Source organism: Chionomys nivalis, chromosome 1 (genome assembly GCF_950005125.1).
Source record: "Chionomys nivalis chromosome 1, mChiNiv1.1, whole genome shotgun sequence".
NCBI classification, from domain to species: domain Eukaryota; kingdom Metazoa; phylum Chordata; class Mammalia; order Rodentia; family Cricetidae; genus Chionomys; species Chionomys nivalis.
In genome coordinates, this window is record NC_080086.1 from 81,366,799 (window position 1) to 81,387,933 (window position 21,135).

Below are 21,135 nucleotides of genomic sequence, written 5' to 3' on the forward strand. Positions count from 1 at the left end.
CATGTTCCTTCTGTTCTTCATCTGGGCCTCAGGAGTGCAGTCCAGAGCTCCAATGTGGGTCTCTGTCTGTATCTCCATCCATCTCCGGATGAAGGTTCTTTATCAATGGCTTCTCAATCAACAGCCCATTTCAGCCACATTTAGAGAGTCTGGTTTGGTATCATGCTCATTCAGTCCCAGTCCAGCTGGATATGGTGAGCTCCCATTAGCTCAGGCACACTGTCTCAGTGGGTGGACCAACCCCTTGCAGTCCAGACTTCCTTGATCATCTTCTCCCTCCTTCTGTTCTTAAATTGGACCTTGGGAGCTCAGTCTGTTGCTTTGATGAGGGATTTTGTCTCTATCTCTATCCGTTGCCAGACGAAGATTCTCAGTAGAGTAGAGGGTGTCTGAATTGGCCTTGCCCCACTAACACACTGATGATGATATATTCTTATACAGAAAATATCGTTAATAAACAAACTGAAAGCTCAGAAGTCTAACAAAACATTTCAGCAACATTTTAAAACACAAACTTGAAAAAGAATTTGCAGTCTTTTTCTAAATATATTTGGAAAGAATTCCAAGAAACAAATTCATTAACATTTCTTTCAGTACTTGCCATAATTAGCTGGAGGGGAAGCTTAGCAGTTAAGAGTACTTGTTGCTTTTGCAAATGACCCAAGTTCATTTCCCAGCTACTCACACGGTGTTTCACAATTATCTATAACTTCAGTTTCAATGTATCTAACAACTACTCACCTCTTCAGGCCCAAGGTACACATATGTTATACATATGAATATGCAGGAAAACACTAAAACAAATAAAATAACATTTTAAAATTAAAAAATTAAAGAAAAAGCAATTTATGTGGGAATATAAGTAGCACAATAATGAATGAGTTGTATGTTTTACTTTTCTATATCTATGATAAAACATCATGAAGAAGGCAAGTAAAAATGAATTTATTGAAGCTTATGGTGGTACATGGTTAGAATGCATGATGACAGAGTGGAGTCATGATGCCAGAAGCAGGAAACTGGAAACACAATGTGAAAACAAACCCAACCCAGTAGTATACTACCTCCACTTAAGTCACAGCACTTAAGCCTCCCCAAATAGCACTTCCAACTGACCAACAAGGATTCAAATATCTGAGCCTATAGAAAATATTTTTATTCAAACCACCATAAATTCTAAAGGAATATTATATAATGCTGAATAAATAACTTAAAATATTAGGGGATATAAGTACTTCTTACATTAAAGTATTGAAAAGAATTATATACTAAATATGACTATTTTATCAAAATCAATCTATAGATTACCTGCAATTACCACCAAAATTTCAATACCACTCATCCTGAAAATAGAAGAGAAAATAAAAAAAAATAAATCATATCATTTAGGAAGTAAATGCTCTCAGACAGTCAGAGCAGGACTGAACAAAATAAGTAATACTCCAGTTTTTACATCAGACCTCAACTTGGAGTACAGTAGGATAAAAACAAATCAAGATAGTAAGGCCACAAAACACAAGTAGATCAAGGAAATGGAATAGAGAACTGGTATAGGAAGTCCTTCTGTGTATGTGTTGCTTTTATTGGTTAAGAAATAAAGAAGCTGCTTTGGCCTGTGGTATGGCAGAATAGAGCTTGGTGGGGAAAACTAAACTTGAATGCCGGGAGATAGAAAGTGAAGTCGGTGAAAAGCTGCTGGGGACTGATGCCTCCTCCACTGGAGTCTTCCAAAATTTTGCCGGTAGGCCAAAACTTTGCTGTGCTGCATAGATTAATGGAGATGGGTTAGTTTAGGATATAAGAGCTAGCTAGCTGATGTGGGAGTGTCATATCAATCTGTTGATTTCATTGGTTAAGTAATAAAGAAACTGCTTGGCCCTCATAGGTTAAAATATAGGTGGATGGAGTAAACAGAATAGAATGCTGGGAGAAAGGGGAAGTGAGCTCAGACTTGACAGCTCTGCTCTCTGGAGCAGATGCCATGCCATGCTCCCCTCTCCAGAGCAGATGCGATGAAGCTCCGACCCAGGATGGACGTAGGCTAGAATCTTCCTGGTAAGCGCTCCTTGGGGTGCTACACACATGAATAGAAATGGGCCAGGCAGTGTTTAAAAGAATACCGTTTGTGTGTCATTATTTTGGGGCATAAGCTAGCCAGGCAGCCATGAGCTGGGCTGTGGGAAGAGGCCCACAGCTCCTACTACAGATGGCTCCCAACGTGTGGACGACTATATCCACAGAAAGCCTGAGGAAGCTTGGGAAATAGTAGAATAAAGCATGTTTTCTTGGTAGCAGCAATTTCTCTGTTCTACTCTGCTTGCTAGAGGCAAGCAAGTGCTCTCATCTAAGAGAGGCTTCCTGACTCAGCTTTAGCTGCAAAATCCTGCAGCTCATTAAGAGGTCCTGCCACGAAACACTGAAATGGTATTGATAGAAACTGACTGCATGCTTGTTTGTTTTCAGCCGTAGCAGGAAAAAAGTTGTGCTGTTTTAAAGTGCTGGCATTCTGGTCTGTCCTGCCAGGGCAAACTCTGACTCTGTGGCAGGAGGTCAGCTACAAAGAGAGAATTTGAGTGTTGTAGCTTGTTTGCTGGCAAGGACCTTGAAACGCCACAGAGTTGTGATGATAAACATGGTTACAGCCGGTACCTCTACCATGAGGCTGGAAAGCTAAGGAATTGTCTGGATCTAACCGGCAAAGCCACGCCTTTAATCCTACCCATATTGCTCAGTAATTTGAAGGCTCATGTGGTCAAAAAAAAAAAAGAGAGATATGCAGTAAAGAGAGACTCAAAAACAAAACAAAAGAAAATTTCTAAATGATTTACAGTGTGTAAAAAATATATGCAGGCTAAAAGAAAGGAAGGAAGAAAGTAGTTGGGTTTGGTAGGACACACCTTTAATCCCAACACTTAGGAGACAGAGGGAGATTGACCTCTGTGACTTCAAGGTGTGGTAGCACACGCCTTTAATCCCAATGCCTGGGAGGCAGAGACAGATGGATCTCTGAGAGTTCAAGGACAGTCTGGTCTACAGAGTTATTCCAGGACAAATATATACAGAGAATATAAAACAAAAGTAAAAATAAACAAAATAGAGTTAAAATAAAGCTGCACAAAGATGGAAAATACACAGAGAATCTTGATACTAGGACTTGCGCCTTCATCTCCTGCTCCGGTTCCGGCGACTAGACTTCTTCCTAATTGCGTGCGCAGAGGGCTGTTGTCTGGGACGGTGATCTGTAAGTTTATTCCCTTTTAAATAAATACCACCCTATTAATCACAATTCCAAACTGGTGTGGGATTGTTTATCATCACGCAGTGGCTTTTCTTGCTGCAGTTCTTTATATTTTCCCTTTAGACACCTCAGATTGACTTCAAGTCCCCACGCAGCCTATCGTTTGCCTCCCTACGTGGATTTAAATTCCACAGGCCCGCATAGTCTCTGCCCACGTGGTTTGCTCTTTTCTGAGTCGTTTTCAAATCTCCCTTGCAAGTGCAGCTCTTAAGCGGAGCAAACCAGAGCACGTGGTTACCGGTTGCCGAAAGCTGCAACCCCTTGGGACGACTCTGTCACGTGGAGGCATACACGGCTTCCGGGTTACTCTTCTCTACCCCTGGATTCTGGGTTTATGGTTCCGTGTACGGAATTGATTTAATTACATTTACTTTGTTGAGCAACTTGCATTTCCCAGTTTTTAACAAATACTAGGCGGACACTGAAACAGGACCCCGTTTTTCGTCGCGACTTGGCAACAGCGCCACCTGCTGGATAATAGGTAATATGGTAGTTTTCGTATCCAACATGAATTTTACTGTTTTGGCCACCAAAACAATGGGTTTTTTCATGCAAGGTTTATATGACTATGGAGATAACTTAATTTACTGGTTACTAGGTTTCAGTATTCTTTTGAATATTCTATTATTTAGGAAAAATATGGTCCTAAGAGCCATACAATCTTTACCAGAAACTAATACAGGTCAGGAGATTCAGGATTCAAAAGCTTTGAAATCACAGGTGCAGAATGGGGACCAAAAAATTGATACCTCAGTGAAATCACTAGAAACACATGTAGCTCAGGAGATTCAGGATTTAAGAGAGACAATGATAAAAAGACTTGAAATGATTGAAGAAATTATTGAAGCTGGTGAACAGAGTAAGAAAGCACAAGGACAGGATACAATGCCACCACCAGCTATTAGATCTGGCTTACCCAGGGTTTTAGCGACATACCCTGTAATTCATTCTGACAAAGCGTCAACTTCTAAAGGCTCAAAGGGAGTCAGAGAAGCTAGATGGATGCCAATAGCAATGAATGATCTAAAAGAAATTAAGCAAGCTATTGTTACCTTTGGCTTGCACTCTGCATATGTTAAGGAAATGATAAGGACTTGGGCTTCTAATGCTAGAGCTACCCCCCACGATTTCCATCAGTTAGTGTCTGCAGTTTTAGATAATGGACCTTCCTTGATGTTTGGAATATATTTCAGAGAAGAATCCAAACATATGGAACAGCAAGGAAGAGCAAAAGGTGTGGAGGTTTCCCAAGATCAAATTCTTGGTGTAGGAGAATATGCTGATCCACAGGTCCAAGCTCTTTATGATGATGAAGTACTGTGTTTATGTCACCAAGCAGCTTTAAATGCTTGGAATAGGCTACAAGATCCAGCAAAAAGGGTTGAATCATATACCAGAATTAGGCAGGGACAGAGAGAACCCTTTATTGACTTTTTGCAAAGATTAATTAAGGCTCTGGACATAGGGGTAACAGACCCAGAAGCTAGACGACTACTTCTTGAATCTCTAGCTTTTGAGAATGCAAACATATGCTATTATGCTCTCTTTGAATTGTTTGAATGCTGAGGAAGGAGCAACAGTTGCTAAAAGATATTTGTTTATAAATGCTGCTGAACTAATCAAAGATAGATATTTTCAAAATACCTTGACTTTAAAATTTGAATCTAAGGACATGATGCTTTGGAAAGGAGTTTCTTCTTTTGTTTTCACAGAGGATGAGACCCTGTCGATTTTTTCTATTCCAATATGGTATGATAGACCACGTCCTCCTGAAAGGTTGCTGTGAACACCTTCAGAAAATTACTTCACTCAACTGCCAACTGAGATGACCCTGGCACACAGGTTACTCCACGAAAGATCTGAATAACAGCGCCCCCATTCAGCAGGAAGCAGTTTGGAGAGAAAAAACTGCACCCATGTTCCCATATATTGTTTATAAATGTTCTTTTACATTTAAAGGGGGAAATGATATAGATTCAAATAATTTACATTGATATAAATTTTGCTTTGTTGATATAAATTTAAGGTCAATTTTGTTATATGTATATGTATTTCTGATATTGATTAAGGTATTGTGATTGTGTAGCTCATGTAAAAATGTTATGTATATAAGTTGTTAATGAATAGTTATCTATAATAGTCAAGTTTGTAGTCATGTTAGTTAGATTTTCTATATGTACATAGATATATTTTATATAGGCATTCTTCATATCTTTCAAAGATTATAAAATATGGCATTTTAAGTGTTTTAATAACTTAAGGTTTTTCATGACAATGAGACACGTCTGCTCCTGGCAGCACCAATCTACTTCAAGAAGAAAGAAGATGGGCATCGAAGAGGCACCTTATGGAGTTTGATAGCCATTTGGGCAAGAAACTGCTCTTGCCTGGACTATTGCATAAACTGGACACAAAGAACCCGCAGAGAGAGGACTGCTGAACTTGCCTAAAGGTGAGATGGTCTTTTGGGGTTCCTGATTTATGAAAGAGTCTGCGAGACATTCTGCAGGACACAGCAGATAGTGACTGAACTACCTTTGAAAGTTCCTGCTTCATGGAAAAGTCTCTGGATACTATGGGCCTGTAGGCCGAAGATGGATGCCCCAATGGTACAGAGAAACTTTGGGTGACTGTCCAGGCAGCAAGATGTCTCTGTCATTTCTAGAGTTTTGAAAATTGCTCACTTTTTGTTTGCTTAGGTAATATTGTATTCTTCTGGAGTCTTTGATGGAGTTGAAGAATAGATAGATAGTTATAGTTATAGTTTTCCATTGTTATGATAAAAGATAAAATAGATATAACTGTTTTGTCATATGTAATTTTGCTATGTTAAAGTTAAAGCCTTCCTTTTTTTGTTTAAACAGAAAAAGGGGAAGTGATGTGGGAGTGTCATATCAATCTGTTGATTTCATTGGTTAAGTAATAAAGAAACTGCTTGGCCCTCATAGGTTAAAACATAGGTGGATGGAGTAAACAGAATAGAATGCTGGGAGGAAGGGGAAGTGAGCTTAGACTTGACAGCTCTGCTCTCTGGAGCAGATGCCATGCCATGCTCCCCTCTCCAGAGCAGATGCGATGAAGCTTCGACCCAGGATGGACGTAGGCTAGAATCTTCCTGGTAAGCGCTCCTTGGGGTGCTACACACATGAATAGAAATGGGCCAGGCAGTGTTTAAAAGAATACCGTTTGTGTGTCATTATTTTGGGGCATAAGCTAGCCACGCAGCCATGAGCCGGGCTGTGGGAAGAGGCCCACAGCTCCTACTACAGCTAGCAATATGCTTAAGGCATTGGCCAAACAGTATTGCAAATAATATTGTTTTGTGTGATTATTTTGAGTTAGGGCAGGAGGAAAATGAGTCTGGGTGGCTGGAAAATGAACAAGAAGCCTCCCTCAACAAACTGGCAAGCCAATGAGAAGCTGAATAATACATCCAAATAAATTCCAAGAAAGCTTGGAAAGAAATTCTAAAAGAATAGATATAAGCATGGCTTTTGTATCCAGCATATTTTAAATGAGTCTGTTTGCTAACAGCAGCACATATTTTATTAAATCGAGGCTTTCTCTTCTGTGCTGTTAGCACAATCTCTGGCTCTTTCAGGAGGTTAAGTACTTCAGTGGGGTTTGTGAGCAGTATGCTGAAAGTTGCTTAGTGGCAGCATAGGTCAACTGGTTACCAGAGTTGAGGTGGTGAGCTTTCGGGAGTAATAGGGGCAGTGAATGGAAGTACGCCATGTTGAACTTGGCAAAGCCAAAAGGAAAAGCAGACTTATTCCTAGCCAAGATGCTTTGCATTTTAAGAAGTGGTCCTGGTCAGAAAAGTATTACAGATATGTAATAAAGACAGACTCAGATTTTAAAAATATCTCTAAAAGGGAAACAGTGTTGAATAATGTATGTAGGCTTGGAAGAGAGACAAAAAAGAGTATAGATAGTTATAAAAAGGAGTAAATATTTTTTAAAAAATAAAACAAAACACTCAGAGTCAATTTGTACAAAAATGAATACTGTAAGAAAAATAAGCCACGTAAACAGAGAGTATAGGTTAAGAATATTATTGTGTTCTTTGAATTTGTTGACTGTGATTGAGCTAAGTACAGAGATACATTTCATTGTACAGGCTGATAAACTAAATGAAGATATATATTTTAAAGGTATCGACTTTAAAATTTGGGTCTAAGTATCTGTTGTTTTGGAAAAGATGTTCTGCTTTTATTTCCACAAGAGGTAGAAATCTGTGGATTTCTTACCAGCTAAAATGGCTTAAAGTACCAAGACCCCCTGAAAGGTTGCTGTGAATACCCCCAAAATCACTTCACACAAAAAAAGCAGGAAATAGTTTGGAGAGAACTATGCCCAAATTCCCAGATATTGTTTATAAATGTATGGTTATATTTAAAAGGGTATACGTTATAGAGATCAATATTTTGTAATGGTATGAAACTTGGTGTACTCATACATATTTTAGGTTGATTTTGTTATATGTCTATTTCTGCTCTTCATTAAGGTATTGCATTTGTGCAGCTCATTTAAAAATGTAAAACATAATTAAGAAATAAAGGTCAGCATATACTCATCTATGATAGTCAAGTTTGTAGTCATGTTAGTTATGTTTTCTAGATATATAGGGATATATTTCAGTTAGATAGGTTTTCTTCAAATCTTTCAGAGACCTTCAAAATATGGCATTTAAAATGTTTAAGAACTTAGCATTGTCATGACAATGAGACACATCTGCTCCTGGCAGCATCATTTTACCTCAAAAGGATGATGGACATCAAAGAGGTCCTTAAGAATTTTCTAGCTTTTTGGGCAAGAAACCTCCTTTGTCTGGACTGCTTCATAGTATGCATATGAATACTATATTCTGGACATGCAGGACCCACAGAAAAATAATTTTTGGAGAGTTACTTCTCTCTGGATTGTTTTGTCTACCCTATTACGCTTGGTTTCTCCTGCTGTTCTAATCTGTCAAATACTAACTCTGCAAGGAGTTATTGCTCAATTATTCCTGTGTTCTGAACATTCTGACTTTTCTGTATGTTGCAGTTAGAGACTTTCCACCTGACCATTAGACAGTGGTTAGGTTGCCTAGTTACTCATATACACATGAAGAACTTTCTCATTCCCCCTACCCTATATTTACCTTGGTTGTGCCCTTGAATAAACAAGACTTGATCAGAATCTTGTCTTGTCTCCATCTCTCATGTCTCTTCCCATTCTTGCACTGCCCCCAGGGTCTCCATTGACTCACCAATGGGCAGGGGCAAAGGGGCTACCAACATGGGGCTCAAGTGCAGGGGATTCAGTGAAGAACACTGTTCAGAGAGGCTGGCATAAAGTGAAGCACAGTTAGTTAAGAGGAAGAGTAACACAGGAGCCTGCTGTGTCTTCTTAACTTTGATAAGTAGAACAGCAATTATGGGACAAGTAGTTACCAAGCATGAAATGCTTATTAATGGATTAAGACTTGTTTTTAAGGCACAAGGTATAAAGGTTAAAATTAAACAGTCATGTGAATTATTTGACTATATTAAAGATGTTTGTCCCTGGTGTTCAACTGATGAAACTACAGATGAGAAAAAAATGAAAGAGAGTCAGAGAGGCTCTCAAACATTATCAAGCATATGGACCAGAAAAATTCCTGTAACTGCCTTTTCCTTCTGGAATTTAATTGATGAACTTTTGTCTCAGAGATATCAAGATTCTGTAGTTGCAAGTGCTATTGAAACAGGTGAAGAAATATTATTAAAAATAAGTTAGACAAGATGCACAAAAAGGAACTTAATCAAAAGAATGACCCACAAGGTGTCAAGAAGAATAAGGAAAAAGAAGGTGAGAACTTTATGTCCTTTGATAGTGATGTTAAAACATCTGACAAAAAGAATGCAAACTTAGAGGATCCTAAAGTTAAGCCTTCCCTGCAGGAAACTAAAGAATCAAATAAAGATCTCCCCACATCGAAGTCAAAAGCAAAAAAAAAAACAAAACAAAAAAAACAAACAAAAAAAAACCTCCAGGAGTTAGATCTAAAATTAAGAAACTATATCCATCTTTAAAAGAATTCCTTCCCCTGTCTCGAAAAAACCAAAAAAAAAAAAAAAAAAAAAAAAAGAATTCCTTCGTTTACAGGATGATCTGAGTGAGGAGGACTAGGATGATTTAGAGGAAGCATCCAGATATCACAATTTTCAGGCTGGCCATCACTTGCATGTCACCCTCTGACATATAGCTCAGTCCCAACAGCACCTCCATTGGCTTGTTCAGTAGTAGACCCCCCAAAAAAACTTCACGATAAAATAAGATTCTTAAGAGAATAGATAAAATTAGAACAGGAAAATCAGGATTTAATTAACCAATTGAAGGGATTGAATACAGGAAAAACTAATAATGAAGTCCCATGAGACAGTTGGCTTAACCATCAGACACCCATGTGAGGGGCTACACCCAGGCTCTCTCCTAAAATAAACAAATCACTAGAAATAGATGATCTAGAAGCCTTCCTGGACACACGAACTGTGGATGTTCAGGGAACAGTGTGTAAATTTTGATTTTAAACTGATTAAAGATTAAAATTAGCTGTTTTACAATATGGAGCTGCAGCTCCTTACACCACAACAATTGTTGAGTTTGTGGCTGAAAATTGGCTTATGCCTGAGACTGGCAAACTCTAGCTAGAGCAACCCTCACTGGAGTTGACTATCTCCTTTGGAAGTCTGAGTTTGTTGAGGCAAGCAAAGATTACCAGATGTAATGTACAGGCTGGAAATGGATGGACCTTGGATATGCTAATTGGGAAAGATAATTATGCTACTACTGATGCTCAAAGTAACTATGCTGTGGGACTTTTTGCCCAGATTCAAATCACAGCTACATGACCCTGGAGAAAGCTGCCAGTTAAGAGAAACATGAACTCTACCAGATGAGCCTTTTGCTGATTTTGTCCATAGGCTAATCGCTGCAGCAGGAACAATTTTGGACAATGTTGATGCAGGCACAGATTTTGTTAAACAATTGGCCTTTGAAAATGCTAATGCTGCATATCAGTTGGCTATCCATCCATATAAAAAGAAAATGGACCTGACAGGATATATAAGCCTTTGCTCAGATATAGGAGCTGCCTATCTGCAATGTCTTGCAATGACTGCTGTGATACAGGGATTTGTTGTAAATCAATTCTTGTCACAACAAAATAAAAGTAAATGTTTAAATTTGGAGAATTTGGACATTTTGCCAGAGATTGCAAAAATAATACAACTGCTGGCCCAAGAACATCTATTCCAGAACTGTGTCCCTGATGTAAAAGAGGAAAACATTGGGCTAGTAAATGTAAGTCCAAGAGGGATGCCGAGGGTCAACCTCTGAACCAGTGAAATGGAAATAGGAGCCAGCCCCAGGACCCCAAACCCAAACAAATCTCTGGGACAGTCAACTTTTATCCAACAAACAACAATCCATTTCAGACCTCTTCAGAACCACAACAGGGAGCACAGAACTGGACCTTAGTTCCATCACCCATACAGTACTAATGCCTAAGATGGGAGTTCAAGTCCTCTCCATGGTATTTTTGGCCCTTTAGCTAAAGATACTTTTGATTTTATAGTAGGTCATATCATCTCTACCATCAATGGCCTTCAAGTTTTCCCAGGAGTTATTGATAATGATTATCTGGGAGAAATTAAAGTTATGGTGCCATCCCCCAAAAATTATTGTTACAATTCCTTCCAGATGGAGATTTATTCAATAACTACTTCTTCCCTTACTACCCACTTCAAATAGAGTTGTAATTCTAGAAACAATAAATGTTTTGGGTCTTCAGATGACTATTGGTCAAAAGTAATATCTGCACAAAAACCTCTTATGACCTTATGGTTAAATGAAAAGAAACTTTCAAGATTGGTAGACACAGGGGCAGATGTCACAATCATCAAAAAGGATGATTGATTTGATACATGATCTCTAGATGCTACCATAACTCATTTAAATTGTATAGGTCAGAGCCAAAATCTTCAAAATGATTTCAAAAATCTTAAAATGGAGAGACCAAGAAGGCAATCAAGGCACCACTCAACCTTATGTAATTGCAAGACTGCCTATCAACCTTTGGGGCCATGTCTTACTTTCTCAATTAGAGATCATTATGTTCAGTCCAATTGAGGTTGTCACTGTGAAAATCTTTTAAAATGGATGTCTCCCTGGCAAGGAACTTCTGGAATGCTGCAACCTCTTGAGGTCATGCCTAGAACTCCTGGATTGGTGTTAGGACATTTTTCATAGGGACTGTTGATGCTTGGCTTATTAATTTTCCTTTCCAATGGATCTTTTCTCTTATGTTAATTGCATTTATAAAACAATAGGTGAATGAGGCAACTAAAATGCAAACTATATAGGTCCATAATCATAAACTGGACATGGGTGACATTGAAGAATATGACAATGTTTAGCTGGTAAGCTCATGTACACGAGGTACATAAACAAATGTCTTTAAACTTGGTATGCAGGGCTCTATAGCCAGAGATGGGTAACAGGAGAATGTATACCTGTGTTAAACATGTCACCTAAGACAGGAACAGAACCAAAAGCTTTTCTGTCTTCCTATGACAAGGATGGGACTACAGGAGCTTTCCTGACCAAAGACAGGAGCAGCTCCAAAGTGACTTCCAGCATTTAAAAATTAATAAAAATCAAAAGTGGGACCTGTGGAAGACTTACTGCTCCCTGAATCAGTTTTGCCCACTCTGTTGTGTTTGGCTTCTCCTGCTGTTCAGATTTGTCAAATACTAATTCTGCAGGGAGTTGTTGCTCCATTATTACTGTGTTCTGAACATTCAGACTTTTCTGCATGTTGCAGTTAGAGACTTTCCACCTGACCATTGGACCATGGTAAGGTTGCCTAGTAAGTTGCCTAGTTATGCATATACACACAAAGAACTTTCTCATTTCCCCTACCATACATTTACCTTGATTATTCCCTTCATCAGAATTCTATCTTGTCTCCTTCTCTTGTGTCTCTTGTCCCTTCCCATTCTCTCTCCCTCACCCGCAGTGTCTCTGCTGACTTAGCTGCATACCTGGGCAAATGATGACTGAACTTACCTAAAGGTGAGATTGCTAGGAAATGAGTCTGAGCAGCCAGGAAACAAATAACCTGCCCCAACATAGGACATAGAAATTCTGCAAAAAGCTACAGCTCAATCCTTTTATACAAAGTTGTCAAAAATGTCAGAGAAAATGCAGACTCATCTATAAATGTTGCTATCAAAACTAGATATCTAACCAACAATAAGGCAATTAATTTTGATATCCCACTTGATATAAAAATTAACTCAAAATAGATCTACTATATATTGGTGTAACAATTAAAATAATTGATAGAAGAAAATAGTTAAGGCTATTATACTACCTGTATTTGCTTAGCTCTGGTTAGCGCTACTGAGCTTGTAAAATAATGAGTAGTTTATGGATGTTAATCATTTGTGGGTATTTGCTTTCTATTTTTAATGCCAGGTATCTGTCACATGTGATGTAAAGACAACTCAGACTCCATCTTTCCTCTTTGCATTTTTGGGAGAAAACATTACCTAAACTTGAAAGATGAGTGAGGAAACTGTTTATTAGCTTGGTGTCAGCAGAAGCAAAAGAAAGCTCCCATGCACCACTTGGTAGATAAAGTCCCTTCAAAGAGCAGTGGCAGTAGATCTAGTACAAAGTATTCTTGTGGGTTCCCTCAAACACTCCCTTGTACACCTGGCTACAGTTCTGTTCATTTTGAGGTTCACTAGTTAGCCCCACATTCTGGCACCATATGCTGGTGACCACCCCATGTTGGGCACCATATATCCGGAACTGGCCTCAAGAAAAAAACACCTCTTACCAGGGTATGGGCATGGGGATGTAGATATATTAGTAAAGAATATGAAGACAAAAATAATAAAACAGCAACCATAAAAATATTGGGAGAGCATTCCCCTGACTATTGAAATTGTCCATGATTAATTTTCCATATAGTACTATACCCCAAAAACAAAAGCGAGAATGTAAAGAAAGAGTTCTTTAACATGATTCAAAAGATAACTTGAACAATTATTTTAATTCTTTGAGGTATCAAGTCATTAGTATTATGTTGTGTAGGAACTAAAGCCACTCTAGACCAAGAATTCCAAAGGCAACCACTCTGTAGGAAACCTCATATTCCCAAAAAGGAGGAAAAGAACATTTAGATATCCTGAATACCTGTCAGGATAAAAATCAGGCTCTAATTTTGGCCCTTCACAAGCAGCTGAGAGGGAGCATTCATGTCACTGCTGCGATTTGATATAGAATTATGTCAGAACAGAGTATGACTAGACTATTAAATTCTCACTGAGTGAAATGAACAGAGAGTAACCCAGAGTATGTGTTCTCTAGTTTGTACAGTGACCTGATAATAAATTACATCAAGACAGAGTATGAATAGAATATTAATAAGTTCTCAGTATGTGAATACATAATAATCCTCAGAGTATCTGTTCTGCAGTATGTGTTCGTTCATTCTTTTTTAGATTTGTTGACATGCAAAAATTTGACCACAATCAGTACATTCATAGGTTTTCTCGCCAATAGATACTTTAATGTATTCAGAAACTATTGTGACATTAAATTCTGTAACACACTAAATACATTCATAGAATTTCTCTCCAGCATATGTTCTTTCATGCCTTCAAAGATCATTGAGATATGTAAAGAATTTACCACACTGATTACATTCATGGATTTCTTTAAGGTACGTGTTTTTTTATGCATCTCAAGATGACTGTGACAAAGGCTTTATATTATTGATTACATACATTTGAAAATAACCACTACACGCAAAGTTTTACCACACTGATTAGTCAGATTTTCTCTCCAGTGTGGGTTCTCATATGTAGAAGGAGATGGTTGTTGACATTAAAAGACTTTACCACATTGAGTACGTTCATAGGGTTTCGGCCAAGTATGTGCTCTTTTATGCATCAGGAGGTGACCATGACATCCAAAGGCTTTCTGATCTGATTACATTCATAGGGGTTTTCTCCAGCATGTGTTATTTTATGTCTTTGAAGAACATTGCGATATCTAAAGGTTTTATCACACTGATCACATTTATAGGGTTTCTCTCCAGTATGTATTCTTTTATGCATTTCAAGATTACTTTGGCGTGTAAAGGCTTTACCACACTGATTACATTCATAGGGTTTCTCTCCAGTACGTGTTCCTTTATGCTGCTGAAGACCACTGTGATATCCAAAGGCTTTAGGACATTGATTGCATTCATAGGTTTTCTCTTCATTATGCATTCTTTTATGTTTTTGAAGATGGATGTGACGTACAAAGGCTTTACCACACTGATTACATTCAAAGGGTTTTTCTCCAGTATGTGTTCTTTTATGCCTTTTAATAGCACTGTGATGTGCAAATGCTTTACCACATTGATTACATTCATAGGGTTTCTCTCCTGTATGTGTTCTTTTATGTATTTGAAGATGACTGTGGCGTGTAAAGGCTTTACCACACTGATTACATTCAAAAGGTTTTTCTTCTTTATGTGTTCTTTTATGCCTTTGAAGATCACCATGGCATGCAAAGGCTTTACCACATTGATCACATTCATAGGGTTTCTCTCCTGTATGTGTTTGTTTATGCAATCGAAGATGACTATTACATGCAAAGGCTTTACCACACTGATTACATACATAGGGTTTCTCTCCAGTGTGGGTTCTTTCGTGTATTTGGAGATTTTTGTGACATAGAAAGGATTTACCACACTGAGTACATTCATAGGGTTTTTCTCCAGTATGTGCTCTTTTATGGATGTGAAAATAACCCTGACTTGAAAAGGCTTTACCACACTGATTACATTCATAGGGTTTCTCTCCAGTATGTGTTCTTAAATGGGTTTGAAGTGTACTGATACATGAAAAAACTTTACCACACTGATTACATTCATAGGGTTTCTTTTGAGAATGTGTTCTTTTATGCCTTTGAAGAAGACTGGGATATGTAAAGGCTTTATCACACTGATTACATTTATATGGTTTCTCTCCAGTATGTGTTCTTTTATGAATGTAAAGACAACTTTGACTTGCAAAGGCTTTCCCACACTGATTACATTCATAGGGTTTCTCTCCAGTATGTGTTCTTTCATGTATTTCAAGATAACTGTGACGTGCAAAGACTTTACTACAGTGATTACATTCAAAGGGTTTCTCACCAGAATGTGTTCTTTTATGCCTCTGAAGATCACTGTGATATGCAAAGGCTTTACCACACTGAGTACATTCATAAGGTTTCTCTCCAGTATGTGTTCTTTTATGCATTTGAAGACCACTGTGACATACAAAGGCTTTGCCACACTGATTACATTCATAGGGTTTTTCTCCAGTATGTATTCTTTTATGTCTCTGAAAACCACTGCGATATGCAAAGGCTTTACCACACTGAGTACATTCATAAGGTTTCTCTCCAGTATGTGTTCTTTTATGCATTTGAAGATGACTGTGACATGCAAAGGCTTTACCACATTGATTACATTTATAGGGTTTCTCTCCAGTATGTATTCTTTTATGTCTTTGAAGATGACTATGATATGCAAAGGTTTTATCACAGTGATTACATTCAAAGGATTTCTCTCCAGTATAAGTTCTTTTATGATTTTGATGTCTTTTGGGACATGCAAAGGGCTTCACATATTGCTTACACTCATATGTTTTCTTGCTAGGATTAGTTCTTTTATGCCTTTGAAGATCACTGTCACATGCAATGGCTTTAATACTTTGACGGTATATGTCAGTTTTCCCTCCAGTTTGACTTCCTTCATGCCTGCAAGGATAATAGCACATTTAAAAGTGTTACCCCACTCAATACACTGTTGAATCTTTATAACTGTAACAAATAATTTTTAAATTTGTTCCAATTTTTAAAAGGAATTAGATCTTAAGGTTTTATCACTGTGTTTATACTCATGTTGTTTCCATTTACTAACGATGTTTTGAAACATCTAAGGTACCTTTGATGGTAAGATCCTTTATTATAGGAGTCACATTTACAGAATCATTTTTCTATACAAAAATTTTTACATATTTGACGATAATTTGAAAAGCTCAGATCTTTAGTATCCTTATTGTATTCATACATTTTCCTATACTGTGAAAGTTACTACATTTGCTAAGTGAGCTAGGACAAACAGGAGTATTACTTATTTCTAGTATTCTTGGGGATTTTCTGCAATGTGCATTTTTGATGTATTAATATTGAAACAAGAAAACAAATTACTTAAATACTTGAACGATTTTCTACAAGCATGCTTAACATGGGGACTGCTACATATCTTCTAATTACTCTGAGAGAGAAGTATGTTATGTCTTTCTATATCTCTATGCCCATAAGTGTTATATCCAGAGTGACATATGACATACCTAGTAAAGGAAAATTAAATAAAAAGATTCCAATTGAATTAACAGAGTTTGACCCTCTGTAATCATTGACTTTTAATATAGCGATTAAGGTTTGGCCACAAGTTCCCCTTCACTCTTGACTCTAATTGCACCCTCAATAATCTTAGAATAATCACATCAAGTATATGAGACACATAACCTTCAATATGGACTATTTGCATATTAGAAAGTCTTGGAGACATACTTATCACCACTTCGGTGTTTTTAATTTTTGTAATATGAGTGGTATGAAAAAATTGATTGACAATTCTATAGCATAGCTCTCATAATGCTATGTCTCAAATGGTGATATCTGTTAGAACACTTAGCTTCTTTCTTAAAAGCATGGTGTTCAAATGCAATTCACACAGCTGACACGGAGGTACATGGTTTTGTGACAATGTAATAATCATGGATGCACTTAAAGTGTCATTATTTATTATGTTGTGTTTGTTTAAAACTTCCAATACAAACTACAATTTTTTCCAGAGGAACATTTGTATCAGCTTGCCCATGAAAATTACCTTTCATATCTTCTAGACCATTGAGAATGATTTTCAATATTACGGTCCTCCCAAGTGTATCCTAAAATATAATATCAGAAAATAAATGTAATATTGAAAATGATGTAAAATTTTAGTTACTCTCTTCCCTGAACCTTAGAACCATGCCTGATTTATTCAACCAATTGCTCTCCTTTCTTAATACAATTAGAGAAGAACATCAATAACCAATGAACTGTTGTTCCCTTATTTTGAAACATAAGAGGAAATTCAGTCTTACCTATAATAGTGAGGTTCCTGTAGGTCTCCAGCATAACATCTTTGTAGAGATTCTTCTGGGAAGGATTCAGCAAAGTCCACTCTTCCCAAGTAAAATCAATATGCACATCATCATATGTCACTGCATCCTAAATTTTCCAATATACATGTACAATAGAAAGCATGACAATGACAACATTGTAAATGTATAATTCTTTGACAGTATACTCAAATAATTCTGCGGCTTACCCCCAATTATTCCATACCATAGACATTTTAATTCAGTCACCAAGTAACTTTTGAAGGAAACTAAATAGGATGATGTTCACCTCTATCATTTCTATACCCCTTGAATGGAATATCACCTGCAAGAGAAATTTCTATGAACAAACATAGAGAGACAAGTAAACAGATCAGGGCCGGGCGGTGGTGGCACACGCCTTTAATCCCAGCACTTGGGAGGCAAAGGCAGTTGGATCTCTGTGAGTTCGAGACCAGCCTGGTCTACAGAGCTAGTTCCAGGACAGGCTCCAAAGCCACAGAGAAACCCTATCTCGAAAAACAAAAAACAAAACAAAAAACAAAAACAAAAAAAAAACAAGTAAACAGATCAGAAGTACAGAGGACACATAGGAAAAACTGAATGAACAATTAATTACCACCTACAAAAACAAAGAACAAGATGGGCAAGCTTGATACTTTGGCTCATGCCTTTAATTCCAGCACTCAGAAGGCAGAGGCCTCTCATTTAAATGCTGTAAGTTTATTAAATCATGTCCAGGACAGTCAGAATTACATATTAAGAACCTATTATCTACGCAAAAATCAGCCAAAACCAAACAAACAAAAAATCATAGAAAAAATACATAGGTGTTTGGTGAAATTCCAAAGAGTTGTGCATTAACTCCAGCTCTGTATTCCTCTTCCAGAAACCTGAAGTGTGCTAATTTAAACTGTAAAATCATTAAAACTTTACTAAAGGAACTGTATATTTAAAAAGTTACAAATTAAGACATGAAAACATTAGCAATATAAATGATAACAAGTAATCAACACAGGGCAAGAAAGAGGGCTCAAAATAAGGGGAACTCGCTTGCTTGCATATAGGTGTTCTCGATTGTCTGTACTGAAAAGGGAACCACAATTATTTATTAGTTCAAGCTCTGAGTTTCTGGGATCATGTTTTGATCACTGTGAGAACCAGGTACCTCTATGGTTCATATATATACATACAGGAAAATTCTCATATACAGTAAAAAATTTCAAAACAAACATTACAGGCATCCAATGTCTCAGACAGCTCAGGCATTATTAATATCATAAATACATGCCATTCAGGAAAACAAAATGATACCCTCTTAAAACTTTCTATATTCAAGATATGGGGGAATCTCAATACAACGTCATATGTTTGACAGAGATAAAATGATCAATCAATAATATAAAAACAAAAGTATGGAATGTTGGCCCACATTTAATCACAACATTTGGGATAGAGGAGTCAGAGGAACTCTGAGATTGAGGCCAGCCTGGTGTACAGAACTACTTTCAAGAAAGTTAGGGTTACATGGACAAGTACTTTCTTTAAAAACCTAAAACAAGAAGATTCAAACAGCAGGCTACTAAACTACCTTATAACAGAATAGCAATAATTTATACTGAATCTTACGTAACACTACTATAATAGTGGTGAAGGCATGACAGCACAAGAAGGAAGCTTACTGATTAGTATCAAATATAAAAAGGTACACAAAGAACAGAAAATAGGTTGAGAGACTCAGATCACATCTCCAATGAGGAATTCCATCCAGAAAGTCTCCTTCTACTAATGATTTCAAAAGCAATCAGCAGAAAGTCACCAACAAATGGTACATATTCACATGCATCTTCCTATTTGGGGAGGTGTTTAATTTAATCAATTACTATGTGACCATGGTCATCCATGAAGAATATACTTTAGTCACCTCAATGATCCCCATACTCTGCAAATGGGGCATACAATGTTTAAATGTCCAAAGTCTTCTGTGACACTGAAGACAATCTCTTGAGAGTGACATCTTGTAAAATCAGAAAATGTGTTACATCTTTGAAACATATAATGACATCAAATACCATTACCACATTCCAAAAGAGAAAAATGGAGACATACCGAAGTATGTACAGCAGCACAAACACCAAATCCTGATGCTCTATCTCAGATGCATGCAACTTCTGTTTCAAAGGACTGAGACAATCTTATCCCTGTAACTTTTCATAAATCACTCTCTTTGATTACCCTCAATCGCTATAGATAGCTTTCTCTCCATGGCAGATGCCTCATTGCTTAGGTATCTCAACATCTTGAGGTCTCAAAATGCAATCCAGGCTACTGCAAAATATTACTTTAAGGTAAGTTTTATTTACCTAAGTTCTGGAAAAATTCTTTCAATGATGCAAAGATCTGTTGTATTCTTTTATGTTCCAATTTTTAACTCTGTGAAGCTCTGATGCTTTGCTTGTCTAAGCATCTGATTTTGCTAACAAAGAGATGAACAGCCAATATCTTATTAGGAAAAGATACGCGGGTCTGGAAGGCAGAGAGAATAAAAGTGAGGAAAAATCTGGGAGGAAGTAGGAGGGAGAAACAAGAAAAAGATAGGACACCAGCGGATAGCCACCCAGCTACACAACAAGCTAGAGAGTAAGAGGTCAAGAAAGGTATATAGAATAGAAAAACATAAAAAGCTAGAGGCAAAAGATTGATGGAATAATTTATGTTAAAAATGTCTAGAAACAAGCCAAGTTAAGGCCAGAGATAAATAAGTAATAATAAAGCTCTGTGATTTATTTGGAAGTGGGTGTCAGGGTTTCCCAAAGAGCTAAATCAACTGCGTACATTTTGGTGCCCAATGTGGGGCTCTAAATTCATGGCTTAAGAGTTTCTGCCTTACAGAAGAAACCCTTGAGCAGTAGGTATATGAAAATTCTAACCATAAAAAAAGTCTGCAAGCAGCACAAGAATCATATTCCCAGCAATCTGAAGGTAGAATGTAGTTCTTGAAACACAATTTCTATATGGCTGCAAGCTTAATGGTTGTTTTTCATAAACAGAGAAGCAGGAGGAGCCTGCAGCCAATGTTACCAATGGAGGTCAATGCTGCACAGTAGTTTAAAGACTTATGTTGTCAAAAAAAGCTAAATGATATTCAGTTAAAGAGGTTCAGATTGAAAAAAAAACCTGTAAAATATTTCCAGTGTATTTTACAATTTGCATAGGCTTTATAAAGCAAAGACAATAGGTATAGGCATTTATAGAAATATATTTAAAAGTAGTAAAGTCTTTAAAAAGATAATAACACTAATAGAAATGTAAAAAGTCATGTAAAGATAAGAAATACACAAGGAGTCAAGATCCTGTATTGTATTGTGTTGATTCTGACCTTTTTGATGGCTGATGGGCACCAGATAGCTGGTGGAAGACATGGTATTATAAACAGCACTACAAAATTGAAACAATTTAGGTATTTTGGGTTATCTTTTTGTTACTATTGCTTTTAGTGAGCTTTACATTTTTCTTTACTCCCCTTCTTTCTACTCCTCTCTCCTTCTACTCTCTCCTGTGACCCTCACACTCCTGATTTACTCA

At 37.3% G+C, this 21,135-nt stretch overlaps 1 protein-coding gene across 6 annotated transcripts in view; it reads right to left on the minus strand.

Annotated features, from left to right (window-relative positions):
* Positions 1-13,894: 13,894 nt before the first annotated feature.
* Positions 13,895-21,135, minus strand: part of LOC130870613 (zinc finger protein 431-like) — a 129,060-nt gene continuing 121,819 nt past the window's right edge. For 3 of the 6 annotated variants that reach the window (XM_057763379.1, XM_057763381.1, XM_057763382.1), the window contains 3 exons: positions 17,533-17,659; positions 17,274-17,334; positions 13,895-16,135 (listed from right to left, as the gene is read on the minus strand). In XM_057763379.1, the coding sequence (XP_057619362.1) occupies positions 14,290-16,135; positions 17,274-17,334; positions 17,533-17,659 (2,034 nt within the window). In that variant the 3' untranslated portion in view covers positions 13,895-14,289. Of the gene's footprint in view, positions 16,136-17,273; positions 17,335-17,532; positions 17,660-17,759; positions 17,813-19,913; positions 20,077-21,135 lie in introns of those variants that run through there. The other 3 variants (XM_057763383.1, XM_057763386.1, XM_057763380.1) reach the window with 3 other exon arrangements.